Source organism: Triticum urartu, chromosome 5, assembly GCF_003073215.2.
Source record: "Triticum urartu cultivar G1812 chromosome 5, Tu2.1, whole genome shotgun sequence".
NCBI lineage: Eukaryota > Viridiplantae > Streptophyta > Magnoliopsida > Poales > Poaceae > Triticum > Triticum urartu.
In genome coordinates this window covers 119354009-119370320 of record NC_053026.1, presented here as the reverse complement: position 1 = coordinate 119370320, position 16312 = coordinate 119354009, and the positions used below count along the sequence as shown (strand labels likewise).

The window sequence follows — 16312 nt, the reverse complement described above, 5'->3', positions numbered from 1 at the left end:
TGTGACAACTACACCAATTAGTGAGGAAGCTAATGATGATGATCATGAAACTTCAGAACAAGATACTACTGAACCTCGTAGATCAACCAGAGTGAGATCCGCACCAGAGTGGTATGGTAACCTTGTTCTGGAAGTCATGCTACTAGATCATGATGAACCTACGAACTATGAAGAAGCGATGGTGAGCCCAGATTCCGCAAAATGGCTTGAAGCCATGAAATCTGAGATGGGATCCATGTATGAGAACAAAGTATGGACTTTGGTTGACTTGCCCAATGATCGGCAAGCAATTGAGAATAAATGGATCTTCAAGAAGAAGACTGACGCTGATGGTAATATTACTGTCTACAAAGCTCGACTTGTCGCAAAAGGTTTTCAGCAAGTTCAAGGGATTGACTACGATGAGACCTTCTCACCCGTAGCGATGCTTAAGTCTGTCCGAATCATGTTAGAAATTGCCGCATTTTATGATTATGAAATTTGGCAGATGGATGCCAAAACTGCATTCCTGAATGGATTTCTGGAAGAAGAGTTGTATATGATGCAACCAGAAGGTTTTATCGATCCAAAGGGAGCTAACAAAGTGTGCAAGCTCCAGCGATCCATTTATGGACTGGGGCAAGCTTCTCGGAGTTGGAATAAACGCTTTGATAGTGTGATCAAAGCATTTGGTTTTATACAGACTTTTGGAGAAGCCTGTATTTACAAGAAAGTGAGTGGGAGCTCTGTAGCATTTCTGATATTATATGTGGATGACATATTACTAATTGGAAATGATATAGAATTTCTGGATAGCATAAAGGGATACTTGAATAAAAGTTTTTCAATGAAAGACCTCGGTGAAGCTGCTTACATATTAGGCATTAAGATCTATAGAGATAGATCAAGACGCTTAATTGGACTTTCACAAAGCACATACCTTGACAAAGTTTTGAAGAAGTTCAAAATGGATCAAGCAAAGAAAGGGTTCTTGCCTGTGTTACAAGGTGTGAAGTTGAGTCAGACTCAATGCCCGACCACTGCAGAAGACAGCGAGAAAATGAAAGATGTTCCCTACGCTTCAGCCATAGGCTCTATCATTTATGCAATGCTGTGTACCAGACCTGATGTGTGCCTTGCTATATGTCTAGCAGGGAGGTACCAAAGTAATCTAGGAGTGGATCACTGGACAGCGGTCAAGAACATCCTGAAATACCTGAAAAGGACTAAGGATATGTTTCTCTTTTATGGAGGTGACAAAGAGCTAATCGTAAGTGGTTACGTTGATGCGAGCTTTGACACTGATTCGGACGATTCTAAATCGCAAACCGGATACGTATTTACATTAAACGATGGAGCTGTCAGTTGGTGCAGTTCTAAACAAAGCATCGTGGCGGGATCTACGTGTGAAGCGGAATACATAGCTGCTTCGGAAGCAGCGAATGAAGGAGTCTGGATGAAGGAGTTCATATCCGATCTAGGTGTCATACCTAGCGCATCGGGTCCAATGAAAATCTTTTGTGACAATACTGGTGCAATTGCCTTGGCAAAGGAATCCAGATTTCACAAGAGAACCAAGCACATCAAGAGACGCTTCAATTCCATCCAGGATCTAGTCCAGGTGGGAGACATAGACATTTGCAAGATACATACGGATCTGAATGTAGTAGACCCGTTGACTAAGCCTCTTCCACGAGCAAAACATGATCAGCACCAAGGCTCCATGGGTGTTAGAATCATTACTGTGTAATCTAGATTATTGACTCTAGTGCAAGTGGGAGACTGAAGGAAATATGCCCTAGAGTCAATAATAAAGTTATTATTTATTTCCTTATATCATGATAAATGTTTATTATTCATGCTAGAATTGTATTAACCAGAAACATAATACATGTGTGAATACATAGACAAACAGAGTGTCACTAGTATGCCTCTACTAGACTAGCTCGTTAATCAAAGATGGTTATGTTTCCTAACCATGGACAAAGAGTTGTTATTTAATTAACGGGATCACATCATTAGGTGAATGATCTGATTGACATGACCCATTCCATTAGCTTAGCACCCGATCGTTTAGTATGTTGCTATTGCTTTCTTCATGACTTATACATGTTCCTATGACTATGAGATTATGCAAACTCCCGTTTGCCGGAGGAACACTTTGTGTGCTACCAAACGTCACAACTTAACTGGGTGATTATAAAGGTGCTCTACAGGTGTCTCCAAAGGTACATGTTGGGTTGGCGTATTTCGAGATTAGGATTTGTCACTCCGATTGTCGGAGAGGTATCTCTGAGCCCTCTCGGTAATGCACATCACATAAGCCTTGCAAGCATTTCAACTAATGAGTTAGTTGTGAGATGATGCATTATGGAACGAGTAAAGAGACTTGCCGGTAACGAGATTGAACTAGGTATTGAGATACCGACGATCGAATCTCGGGCAAGTAACATACCGATGACAAAGGGAACAACGTATGTTGTTATGCAGTCCGACCGATAAAAGATCTTCGTAGAATATGTAGGAGCCAATATGAGCATCCAGGTTCCGCTATTGGTTATTGACCGGAGACATGTCTCGGTCATGTCTACATTGTTCTCGAACCCGTAGGGTCCGCACGCTTAAGGTTTTGATGACAGTTATATTATGAGTTTATGCATTTTGATGTACCGAAGTTTGTTCGGAGTCCCGGATGTGATCACAGACATGACGAGGAGTCTCGAAATGGTCGAGACATAAAGATTGATATATTGGAAGCCTATATTTGGATATCAGAAGTGTTCCGGGTGAAATCGGGATTTTACCGGAGTACCGGGAGGTTACCGGAACCCCCCGGGAGGTATATGGGCCTTAGTGGGCCTTAGTGGAAGAGAGGAGAGGTGGCCAGGGCTGGGCCACGCGCCCCTCCCCCCCCTAGTCCGAATAGGACAAGGAGAGGGGGTCGGCGCCCCCCTTCCTTCTCTCTCTCCTCTTTCCCCCCTCCCGAATCCTATTCCAACTAGGAAAGGGGGGAATCCTACTCCCGGAGGGAGTAGGACTCCTCCTGGCGCGCCCTCTCCTGGCCGGCCGCACCCCCCCCCCTTTTGATCCTTTATATACGGAGGCAGGGAGCACCCCTAGACACACAAGTTGATCCACGTGATCATATTCTTAGCCGTGTGCAGTGCCACCTTCCACCATAGTCCTCGATAATATTGTAGCGGTGCTTAGGCGAAGCCCTGCGACGGTAGAACATCAAGACCGTCACCACGCCGTCGTGCTGACGGAACTCTTCCCCGACACTTTGCTGGATCGGAGTCCGGGGATCGTCATCGAGCTGAACGTGTGCTAGAACTCGGAGGTGCCGTAGTTTTGGTGCTTGATCGGTCGGGCCGTGAAGACGTACGACTACATCAACCACGTTGTGCTAACACTTCCGTTGTCGATCTACAAGGGTACGTAGATCACACTCTCCCCTCTCGTTGCTATGCATCACCATGATCTTGCGTGTGCGTAGGATTTTTTTTGAAATTACTACGTTCCCCAACATGCACCCCACCCGTTGCCCAAGGGTAAGTCCGTATCTAGGTGCCAAGGCTTCGGTCGTCAAGACATCCGCATACCAATCAATTTTCATATTTTCCTAGCAATGGGTTTATCTTTTATCGTTCCTAGGGGCCATCCCAACCATGCCCCTAACCAAATTTTGATCAAAAGATGCACCAACATTAAGTTTAACAAAATTCAAGGGGGCATATCCAACCCCCTATTCTCATGGAAACATTTGGAGAGGAAGCAATAACATAGTTAGCTGTTAGAGCATGAATCCCCATATTAATCTAATAAGCATATTAAATTTTTGTCCTCATAAACTAGTTTACACTTTTCCACCACAAATACAAAGCAGAAATGATGATAATCTCACAAACATTCTGAAGACCCATAATAGACAATGCATGGTATGGCAAAAGAAGTAAGAACTCCAACAATCAACTTCCCATGCTTTATTAATAATTTCGTCCATCCCCAACCTTCTCCAAACCTCCCTTTCTTTATGGCAAAGAAAAAACAAGTGCTTTGTATCTTATGGACCAGAATAACAAGAAAGACATTGGAGCAAGACTTTTAGATGTCTATTTGCAAGCGTAACATGGAAGGGGAGGGTGACATGCAACATACGTCAAATGAAAATTTTAACCTTTGTCACGCACGAAAGCTTCCATATCTTACGCCAAGTAGGACTAACTATGGTTTGTCACATACCATTAGTATGTCACAATTTTCTCCCATGTTGATGATCCCGTTCCACGAAATAGGTTGATTAAACTGAAAACATCCCAGTCTTTGTGTAATTCCAAGCAACAAAATCTGACATCTCGTGTTGAGGAAGATGGATAGTGTGGTTTTGTTGTGAATCAATTGACACAATGTTTGTCTGACCAGATTTTCATCCCAATTATTTTAAACAAGACAATAAAATCTAACATTCTTAGATAACAGACTCCTTTAGGAGTGGTAACTTTTCGATTAGCACAATTTGGGATTCAAGAATCATCCCAATATTAATATTCTGACCATTCCCAACTCGCCATATATAACCATGTTTCACAGAATTACCCCCGCCACAATGCTTTGCCAAGTAAACGAGGATCCTTTTTAACTTTGTATTCAACAAATTAACACCAGGAAAATACTAGCTCTCAAAAAAGTGGTACATATAGAATCAGAGTTCTCAAGAAGACACCGAGCCTGTTTTACCAGCATTGCTAGATTAAAGCAATGAATATCACGAACCATACCTCCTTGATTTTTTGGACACATATTTTCCGCCAATCCATCCAATGCACCCTCCTCTGATTGTCCTCGTCTCCCCACAAAAAATGTGACATCGCGTCAGTAATTCTTTCACAAATCCATTTAGAAATTTTGAAGACTGACGTTGCATAGGTGGGAATAGCTTGAATAACAGATTTGAGACGAATTTCCTTACCTCCAAAAAATAACATTATTTCCTTCCAACCATTGATTTTCATGATAACATGATCAATCAGATACCGAAAACAATAAATTTTATCCAAACCCACATTGGCTAGAAAAACCTAAATATCTGTCACTGGGACCCTCGGTCATGATATTCAGAGTGATACACATTTGTTCTCTAGTTTTCGCAATCATATTAGGACTACAAAAGATACTAGATTTATCGGCAGTCACCATTGACTCAAAGCTGCACAATAAGAGTCCATAACTAACTTTAAAGCCTCGGCATTGTAAATATTAATTCTCATGGGGATCAACGGGTCGTCGTCAAGAGAAGATTGATGAGAGCAGGGGCATCTCTGCAAGCCTTCACTCCAGAAATCATATCGTCCTCCTCGGCATGAGTCAAGAGAGCAGTTAGACCCTCCATACATAACAAGAAAAGATAAGGAGACAAGGGATCTCCCCGCCTTAAACTTCTCGTACACTTGAAACTCTCACTTTCTTCTATATTAAATCGAACCCCATATTCAATAGTGGATACACATTGCATAATATAATTGACCCAATTCTCTTGGAAGACAAGTTTCAACATAATCTTCTTCAAGAAATACCACTCAACCCTATCATAAGCTTTATGCATATCAAGTTTAATATCACATATACCATCTTTGCCTTCTCTCTTTGTTCTTTATTGTATGGAAGCACTCATAAGCCACTAAAACATTGTCCACAATCATTCTTTTGGGCACAAATGCACTTTGAGCCAGACTGACAATGTCTCGCAGAAAAATCTTCAAATGAGTAGCCACCATTTTCGTGATAATCTTGTACACCACATTGTACAAACTGGTCGGTCTAAATTGAGTTTACCTTCTCTGAATAATTAACCTTTGGAATCATCACAATCATAGTATCATTCCACCCAGACAGGATGGTGTGTGTATTCACCGATTGCAGAACCTCCTCAATCAGATCATCCCTTAACATGGGACAAAATCTTTTACAAAAAATAGCATGGACTCCATCTGGTTATGAGCTTATAAATCTCCAATAGCGGAAGAGTCTTTTGAACATCTACCATAGAGTAAGGTGCAAGGAGGGCATTATTGATCCCACCAGACACTATTCTTTGAACAAGACATAAAAATTCCTAGTACAGTTGCAAAATTAAGGAGGATTAGAAAATAGCTTGTGATATGATACTTCAGTTTCGTACCTTGTCGCCAAACACTCGTGTCATCAAGAAGTTTTTTTACTATTTCTCCTTTTTCTGGCTGTAGTTGCACTAAGGAAAAATGATGTATCATGATCCCATTAATCAACCAATTTGCATGACCTCTATGAAGCCAGGAAGTTTCTTCTTGATCCAAAAGATGCTCGTTGAGAACAAGAACTTCCTTCTTCCGTTAAACGAGCTCTGCATTCATAGGACCACACCGCAAATTCTTTATCTTTAAAAAAATTGATTCGTCGTTTCGGTCCCTCAGAGTATCGATTCCAAGAATACAAATCAGCATGCACCGCCCAAGTGCGCATCCCAAGAAATGGACCAACACCCGCCATTTTGGCCTTTTCCCAAGCCGTCTTCACAATTTTCTCGATTGTCCCTTCTTTGAGCCATCTAGCTCCAACCTATGTTACATGACCCTTTAGACGAGTAAACATATTATCATCAAAATAATCATCATCCAGAAACAAAGGAAGGTGGTCAGAATGCACATGTTCCTCATTTATAACTACAGCACGAGGAAATTTTCTCACTTGACATTACAAATTTCCAGGTCAAGTCTTTCCGTGATATCACCTCTCCTCCAAGTAAAAGGGTCACCAACGAAACCCAAATCTTATAGACCACACTCCATGAGACAATCATGGAAATTCTTCATCATATCATTGGTCTCGCATTACCGCCCTCTTTTTGAGATGAGTATAAAATTTCAGTAAAATCTCCTAGAACAACCCAAGGATGATCGCCCTTTTTATGTAAGTTACGGATATCATCCCAAGACATATGACGTTCAGATGAAGCCGGATAACCATAAAAACCCATAAATCGCCATTGTACAACATCCTCAGGCATGTAGAAAATATATAGAAAGAAACAAAGTTCAACTAGATTTTACTCACTTTATGGTAAAATAAAACAAGCCCACCGGCCCGACCATCACTATCCACCACAAACATGGAATCTCGTTTCTATTAATTTGTTGTAAAGAGTTTTGTTACACTTACGGATGCTGGGATTACAGACGAAAGTTATAAAATGGTGTGGCATCATTTCGTTAGTGGGTTCCATGCAAAATTCAGGGGAACTAGTGGGTGAATAATTTTGAATCTATAAGAGTGTCTCCAACCGAACCCCCACTTCATCCTGATATGTTCGGGAAGATAGTTCGGACACCGTTCGGATCAGGAAAAACGCAATTCAGTTGGACCCCTCAAATATGGCCTATATGTTCGAGTAGTTCGGCACCACTCAAACCCACCTCGGACATGGGTTGGATTTGGGACCGCCTGGACGCATCCGTCACTTGGGTTCTGACATGTCGGGCCCACCCTAAATCTCTTGAAATCATCCTCAATCCTGGGCCAACATGCCCTCTTTCTCTTTTATGACTCATCTGCACCACCTCTTACCTGCAACGCCGCCACCATAGGCTCCACACCCCTCCTAACCATCCTTGTCGCCCCAGAAGCCACCCCGTTATGTTCTACTCTGCCGGACATACTCTTCACCTCTCATGTGTTTGACGGAATGTTTGTATTATTTTTTTAGATTCTTTTGCTCATTTGTAGGCAGATGATGGACTCGTCATATGATGATTTTGATTATAAAGAGCTTGATGACTACATATTCAAAGAGTGCATCGACCGATGGTATCTAGTCTCAAGTGTGTGGCGTTTACGAAGACTATAATTAATCCCCAAAGTAACAAATGGCATCTCTTTGCACAAATGCAAGAAGCTGTCAGGAAGGATGTTGTGTATCCCAACCTTATTTGGATATTGTTCATGGAGATGCAAGATGTGGGATCGGAAGACAATGTCGCATGTGATGATTTGTTGTGTAATGCTATTGCACAACATGACTGTGAAGGATGACAGTGAAGAGGAAGCCTGCACGCATGATTTGATAAGTCAAGAGTACATGTCCACCTCTTAGCACAAGATGCATAGCATGTTTCTCTCAAAAAGAAAGAAAGACGCATAGCATATTGCGAAGTTTGTGAAGATGCATCATGTTGTACCACAGGTCCTGGGAAATCGAACTGGAATTCCACTTTTGAGCCAAACGGGCGATTCAAACGTTTCACGCGTAGAGCAGTCCACGGAGAAGACTTGAATGTTTTTTTGGGGCTCGGACAACGCGTTTCCTCTGTGCGAGATTTAAAGCCGGGGAGGCAGGATCGCAGGACCGAAGGACGGCAGCGTTATCAAGCAGGCACGCAGGCCTCCATCCGTCCATCTCTGATTTCATCACTATCCGGTATCCGCACACCACCACCCCCGAACCTACCACCACCTACCTCCTACCACAGACCGCGCATTCATGGCTGCCCTGCTGTTTCCCTCACCCGCCACGCCACGCCACGACAGCGATGACGCGCTATGCGTCCATCCCATTCCCATGATACACCATCGCCCTTCCGTTCCGTCCACTCCGTGCTGTGGTCACGCGCCGTAGGGCCGTCCTTTCGGCTAACCGCGCGCGGCCGACGGCGACGGTTAACCGTGGCCAAGGAGCACAAGCCTGATGCGACACTGAGCAATGGCGACAGCGCCTTTTCTGCTTCATTCCCCCCAACCTCTTGCTGCTATACTTAAGTGGGTCGTAATGCTTAAACCCGGCTCCCCCCGTCTGATGAAAGGCCCTTTCACCATTGATTGCCGGACAACAGTCATCTTCAGCTACAGTTATTACACCAACAAATGAAGATCCAATTCCCTCGACAACAAAAAAGAAAAATGAAGACCCAAAACTTTGTCCAATGAACATATTACAAACCCTAACAGCGGGCGCGTTTTGCCGTGAACTGGCGAAACTTTTCAGAAGCGCCCCGTTTCGGTTTTCAGGCGATTCCGATTTCTACATCTTTGACAGGAACGACAGGGGAAAAAATGTAATGAATGTAATGTCGATGCCACATGATCTCCGGTGGAAAGGATATCATCGTGTCGCCGCTATCTGCGTGATCCTCAGTTGCAAGCAGCTCTCGCTTCATGGGATTCCGTCGTGGAGCCACCGCCGCCCATGTTCATCAGGGTGGTGAGGTGGGGGATCTCCTTCGGCACCGACGCCGTCAACACCTGCAACCAACAGAGCCAGCCACCCCAGGGTGTCATCATCTTCAATTCAGGCTGGTACTAACATTTACCCAGGCGGTACCGGATGAAATGATTAGGGGCAGTACCTCATGGCCGTTCTCGGTGATGAGGACCTCGTCCTCGATCCTTATTCCGATGCCCCGGAACCTGTCCGGGGCATTCTCGTTGAGTATCGGGACCTGGGGAATGTAGATCCCCGGTTCAATGGTTATTACCTGTGCACATGCACATGCAGGACCTCTTGTCAGTGTTACAACTCAGATTTCCATAGAAGATGAATGATAATTGGGAGATGCGCTAAATTTGCTAGTGTAAAATGTGGTGCACAAAAGCCAGCTGGTGCTGGTCAACTTACAACGCCTGGCTCCAAGGGTTTGTCTAAGGTGAGGCTCGTGGAGTCATGTATATCCATTCCCAAAGAATGACCTGGATGCCAGGGTGACAAAGGGTTATTAAGCTGGTCCCAAGATCCAAATCTCTTGCATCAAACGACAAATCTAATCAAGAGACAGGTAGATTCCGAGACCTATTGAGGTTGGATTCAAATAATTGTATTGGATAGATTTGCCCTTCCCTATAATTCCAAGTTCTTGGAATCCGCTTATCAACATCTTGACCTGTGATTTGGAGATTAGAGCGTGGACTTTTTAAAATCAAGTTTTACAATTTTACATTAAAAAATTGAATTAGAACATATACTGAGGATATACCGAATGATGGTGTATCTCTCTAATGCTCGTGCCTGGTTTACAAAGCTTTATGCATTCCTTATTCGTCTCCAGTATTAAACTGTACAGTTCTTCCTGTACAATTGAGGATAAAAAAATAGGTACTCGTAAGTCCAAAATTACCACTTTTTCGGTTGGATACAAGTATATCATATAAAGAAATGAACATTGGGCATTTACCTGAGCAGCTGAAAATCTACCACAGGGTGGCCATGTCCGTGTCAGGTCACTAAGGTAGCCATGGTACTCACATCCAACATCCATGAGGACAAGATCACCCGATTTGATCTGTCAAACGACTCAAACGGAAAAAATCAACTTTACAAGAAAAGCTATCTGAGATATACGACCAAAGAAGAACTCTGTTGTACCTTCTTATCATTTCTCGAGTAATGTACAACACTGCCATTTGCTCCACCACCAACTACAGGATGGAACCTAAGATAAGGAAACAAGAAGAAAAACGTAAATCAACTTAGCATGGCACCTTGCTCACTAAACAAAAAACAATAGTTCCTTAATTTATGGATCTCAACGGATCACTGCAAACTTATTCTACCAGCTATCAGCTAAGAAAAACGGATGAACACAGGGCCACACAGTCAGTGCCTCAGATGCAATCTATATAAAGCAGATGGATAGAAACAATATACAGTGACAATATATACTTACGCCATTCTTTGGGCACCTCTCATTTTGCACTCATACTCTATTTTAGCAGCTAACTGGCTTTCCTCTCTGTGGGTCCTTGAGAGCAACATTGTCTGCAAAAGAGACTGGACAGAAAGAGAGACTTTAAGTCAGTAAACAGAAAAAGAGAAGCACTGCATGCAGCCGTGCACGTCTTTCAGACAACCGTTCTGTCACTTGTACAGTGTGTGACTTGCAAAATTGAGTCACTTCGTCTTGTCTTCTAGCTTATTGAATGCATATTTGGCAACTTGAGGTAAAATTCTAGATGTAATAATAGAACCCAAACAATTGTACAATCTGAGTTGTGGGGCTAGCTAAAGGGGCAGAAAAGTAGTTGACGGATGTCTACAATAGACATTCTCAACATCGTTACCCCATTGGTGGCTTGAAAGAAAAGTTCTCCCATTGCCAATGGTGTTCTGTCTAATCCTCTGGCAGCACAATGGACCAGTATAATCCCACAATCAGACAATCCACCATAACACTACCCTCAACCCAACCAGCAATTTCCCTGTGCTTTTAAATATATCATTCACTTAAGAGTTTGGGACCAATGTTTTTTTACTGGAATATACAAAATAATTTCTGGAAATTTTCTATCCAAGGCTGAACTTAGAGAGAGCATCAGACTCAATATCTCCTAACAATGCGTGAAGAAAACAACAGAAGTACAACCAAAAATACCTGAGAAACAATAGATGCTGACTCCCTCATCAACTTGATTTCCGATTTTGACTTGATCCACCGCAGTTCATCAGTGTAATGCATAAGATCTTTTACTTTATTGTTGAGTGATGCCCTGCGGAAGGCATCAAAGTTCCTATAAGAAGATGTGGATGCCTTTGCATTGTGATACACCACTTTTGATTGCTCAATCATTTCAGGAAGGATCTACATTTTAATAGAAAATTGTGTCAATTGAGAAGCATTCTGTGACCAGCAACTAAGAAAGTACTCTCTCTGATCACAAAAAGAGTGTCGCCTTGGAAATCGCCACGGTCTCCAAAATGCAACCTTGGCCACTAATTCTAATGCTAAATACTAAATTGCTTTTTAGTCTATATACTGATATCATTTACATATGTTAAATCTCAATATTCATATAGATACGATATACTCCCTCCATTCCGTAATATAGTGCGTATGGATTTTCTGAAAAGTCAAACTTTGTAAACTTTGACCAAGTTCATAGAGAAAACTATTTATATCTATAATACCACATATATAAAATATGAAACTACATCTTATGATGAATCTAATGATATGTGTTTGGCATTCTAGATGTAAATGTTTTTCTCCACAAACTTTGTCAAAGTTTGTGAGGTTTGATTTTTTTAAGAAAATCTATATGCGCTACATTATGGGATGGAGGGAGTATAAGTTTAATAGTTTGACTATGCGCCCCCAAATGATAATATCTCTTGACTGGAGGGAGCAGTGCAGGCAGGTAGCAATTAAAAGGTAATAATTAGTGCCCAGGGGCGATGAATCAAAAACATGCGGAAACAAAACCCAAAAGCTAACCTTTTTCATCTCACTAAGTGGAAATGCTTTATCTGCCTTGAAGAAATCCACAGCTGCTTCAACTCCAGCAGTCTGACCTTCCCAAACTACATCCTGGAGACAAACCATTGGCTCAGTTAAAGGTATGAGAGTATGAGGTAACAGGCTAACAGGTCATCATTACCTCCTTATGTTTATCTGGCATGAACATGCATAAACCAGTTTCCTTACTTAAAACCGCTACACCACCAGGTTGTGTACAACCTGTAATGTACAGGTAATCACCATTCTGTCTGAATGAGTACGGAACTACATCAGTCATCATCTGCTGATCTGCAGATGCAATTATGGCCAAGCTCTTCTCTGGTAAAGCATCCACAAGCTTTTTTCTTCTGGACATGTACTCCTCACTTGTGATGCCTGGTGTGATCTCCTCATCAGCTAATAACTGGTTCATTGTATTACAATATTAAGAAAGAATGAAAAGAATCACTTTGACAACCAGAAAAGTAAAAAAAAGTAAATGCATCAGAATTAACACAGGGAATGTGGACTTTTATGAATGTGAAAACAATGAGCACGGGCATGTTTGGCCTAATAAGGCTTGTTCTGTAGACTGATTTTCAAAGCTATACTTAATACTTATAAGAGAAAATAATTGGTTTATCTTATAAATTCAAAGTACTTTGGGATTTTTGGGGTGAATTAGGCTTATTTCTTTAGATAATGGGGTAAATTCAGGTAAAATAAATCCCAACCTTCCACATGTGGACAGACTTAATCTTAAAAAAAAACTGGCGTTCTGGCCTTAGTTTGAGCCAAGAACACCATTGAAACACCATGGCTACACTATGGTAATATCCTATTCAGAGTGTATGAAAGATGATGATAATAATGGATGTATAGAAACTCTTATAGATACTGGGTTTTGTCATAAGAGATATCATTATAATTTAACCGGAGGCAACAAGTAATGTACAAAGTTAGTTATTAGCTAAGAGGCAACGTGTTACAACATCTGGATATGGGGGACCACAAAAATACTGAAAGAACTAGCTATCACCTACCTTGCGAGATGAACACTAGGTAAGTACTCACATGGTCTAGCTACCAAAGTAGAGAGAGATCAAAAAGTTAGCATGGCTGTAAACTTTGAAACAACCAGCAAGTGCAGCAATAAACCAGTAAGGATTATGATAATGCCCTTTTTTCATCCTGCTTTTGCCTAATTCACCGTTTGTGTAACCAGCCTTTTCTGCTTGTGCCGCTACTTTTCCACAGCAGATTATAAAAGAAGTTCAGCACAGCACAGTTCAGAAACCACACAACTGCACACTGAGCCTAAAAGAGATAGTACCTCAGGATGAGATTTGGGTGTTGGTTGGCCAACATCAATTATTCCTCCGGTAGTATATGCAGCACGCCTAACTATACTGTGAGAGGTAGATAACAACCGAGACGCCACCTGCATGCAGAATTCGAACAACGCTTTGAATCAGAATCCAACACTCAGAAGGTAAATAATGCTGTAAAAGGACCCGTACGAGGCGTGGGCGTTGTGTTCATGCCACCAAATTGCTCCCATTAACCAGAAGTATTAAGGATTGAATATAATTCATCAATTGAAAGAATTCATCACTTCCATGATAAAAGCGAACCTATAATTAGTGGCGATTAGAATCCAGGGAACCATGATTTGGACACTTTAAGTTCCATTCTGTTTGTGCTGCCAAGATGTGACACGTGACCCAAATTAACCAAGGACCTCATCAGAACCGAATCTCAGAACATTACTGAAAGATATCCATTTAGCACGATGGGTTTCCGTCGGCAAGATAATCCGATTGAAACTAAGGCACTTACCTAGATAATCACCTAGAAAGTGTGAACAAATTGAGCAACCACCCCCCCCCCCCCCCCCCCCCCCCCCCCTTCGAATCAGAAATACAGTAGCGGTGTCAAAGCTATTCCACTCTACCCTTAAGCTAATCCCAATCCAATATCCAGTGAAGCTAGCAGTCCAAGGATACCCCGTCAGCTGCTTCTCAACCACGACAGATCGACCTAGTGGTTAAACGCTCGTGACAAGGTCGAGAACAAAGACGCGCCTTTGGTGAGCACAGGATACTAAACACTAAATACATATGGAAGTACGGCAAATTAATAATCTTCGGCGAAGGCAGCGCGGACAGAGAGCGAATCATGAAACGAGCGGCGGTCGCAGAAAATCCTAAGAATGATTAGGGGAAACACGAAGGGGATCCCGTCGGCGGTGATTAGTAATTAGTGGGTTCGATCTGAGTACCTCGCTTGCTCGGAGCGTCCTTCGCAAGAATCGCGCCGCCGTCGCCATGGCAGCTGCTGCGGCGTTAAACCCCCTTCCCTCTCCTGAGTCTTCTTCTCCCCTCCACCAGCCTTCGTCTTTTCCCGGAGACCCTAACCTGGGACTCTGCGGTGATCCTGGCCGTCCAGAAGGGACGGGAAAGGTGTGTATGTAAAACAGTCTCCGTCACTAATCCTAAAGCGTGGTTCGGTTCATGTTCAAAGTTTTTACTTTTTTGTGCGGAAGCATGTTTTATTTTGATTGATAACTAGTAATCATACTAGTAGAATGCCCGTGCGTTGCTACGGGATTTTGAAATATTTTGATGACGGGGTGAGGAGTCACGGTGGCGGGGTGAGGAGTCACGGTGGCGTTGCCCGTGCGTCGTCACGGTGGCAGGGTGAGGAGTCGTCGGAGTACCTGTCGCCGCTGCATACCTCGACCTCCTCTGCATCGGAGGAATCCTTCATGCCGGAGGCCATGAAGGGGTTCCCATTTTGTGGCGCGCAGCGACAGGTGGCTAATCTTCATAAATTCTCCGGCAACAGCATGCCGAGGATGCTCCTGAACACAACCCGCCCGCCTGACAGCCGGCCACACCCGGGGCGACTGCCTCCGCGGGCATGCACCCTTTATGGAGTGTGACTAGCACGGGACTGGCCGTCGCCCATGCCTGGTCCTCCTTCCTGCCGCAGATCGGTCATGCGTTGCCTCCGCAGTCGCTCGCCATTGTTGCGGAGAAGTCACCCACAGATAGATGTGCATCCGTTGCGGCGGCTCGATTGAGAAACCCTGATCAGGGCGGAAGAGTCAGAATTGGGCGGTGGCGACGCATCGATCTAGGAATCCTATACGCGAGAGAAAGAAAGAGGTGGGGATTGGGGTGCGGCGGCGCAGCTGGTGGAGAACACGAGACGAGCGGCGGTGCGCTAGGAATTGAGAAAGGAGAGAAGTACGTGGTCTGGACTCTGGAGCGCTAGCGAACGAGTGAACCAACGACGTACGAACTGTGCAATTAGGAGTAGAGATTTGTGGCGAAAGTGATATATGTACAGTAATTCTGAACCCTAATGCATGAAGAGTGGAAAAGATGTGTACCATGATTGTATATGGAAACTTTACGCAAAATCATATTTTTCGACTCTTATTAAAGTAAATATTTCAGCATAGGAGTTCAATTGGTATTCACAAACGTCAATTTGTCAAGGCCCGGAAATCATTCTAGTATTATCACGGATTCAAAATAAAACATAGCTAGATACCTGGAGACTCATTGGAAATCCCTTTCGACTGGTATAAAACATCAGATCAATTTTTACCTAAAACTATACCACGATATACATATACAAGTTTATTTCAATCGCGCGCATCAAATTGGTGACAAACACGACTATAGAAAAGGAACAAAATGGATGGCAGAGAGACCAGTGGAGATCTATGTATCTCGGTTTTGGGCTATCATCTTCACAATCAGACAGACCATAACTTTGCCCCTCAACTAATTAAGAGTAGTATTGTTTTGTTTGACACATGTAAGTAACTTAACAAAGAGGGATAATCTCTGAAGGTTTCACGAAAAATCTTGGTGGAATTTATTTGAACGACTAGCTTTAATGCATCCAGCGTGCTCCGCATTCAAATATTCCACCCTGTTGGCGTCATTTAAAAATGCCTTGCCTGAAGTGAGATGCATGCCACATAAATCATAATAGACTCGAAGCAGCGAGCACTGGAATGTGCATAACCGTGACCAAAATCGTCGAATTTACCGAATCAATTAATTTTAGTTGAAAACTGA

General features: G+C 42.9%; 1 protein-coding gene across 2 annotated transcripts; it reads right to left on the bottom strand.

Annotated features, from left to right (window-relative positions):
* Window positions 1–8845: 8845 nt before the first annotated feature.
* Window positions 8846–14655, bottom strand: LOC125508133 (intermediate cleaving peptidase 55, mitochondrial). Of its 2 annotated transcripts, none has more exons than XM_048672734.1 (13): window positions 14497–14655; window positions 13549–13656; window positions 12376–12639; window positions 12213–12305; window positions 11373–11579; window positions 10668–10771; window positions 10367–10433; window positions 10176–10283; window positions 9978–10070; window positions 9794–9884; window positions 9623–9693; window positions 9354–9482; window positions 8846–9249 (listed from the first exon to the last, which is right to left on the bottom strand). In XM_048672734.1, the coding sequence occupies exons 1-13, from the start codon at window positions 14542–14544 to the stop codon at window positions 9139–9141; spliced, it is 1494 nt and encodes a 497-aa protein (XP_048528691.1). In that variant the 5' UTR covers window positions 14545–14655; the 3' UTR covers window positions 8846–9138. The 2 variants fall into 2 exon arrangements, with proteins under 2 accessions (XP_048528691.1, XP_048528692.1); XM_048672735.1 differs by having other exon boundaries at window positions 12376–12611; window positions 14497–14543.
* Between the last annotated feature and the right edge of the window lie 1657 nt (window positions 14656–16312).

Coding starts and splice junctions, on each gene's coding strand:
- LOC125508133 (XM_048672734.1), bottom strand. CDS start 14,544: ATGGCGACGGCGGCGCGATTCTTGCGAAGGACGCTCCGAGCAAGCGAG. Junction 13,657..14,496: donor GGACGCTCCGAGCAAGCGAG/GTACTCAGATCG, acceptor TTCTGCATGCAG/GTGGCGTCTCGGTTGTTATC. Junction 10,434..10,667: donor AGAGGTGCCCAAAGAATGGC/GTAAGTATATAT, acceptor TCCTTATCTTAG/GTTCCATCCTGTAGTTGGTG.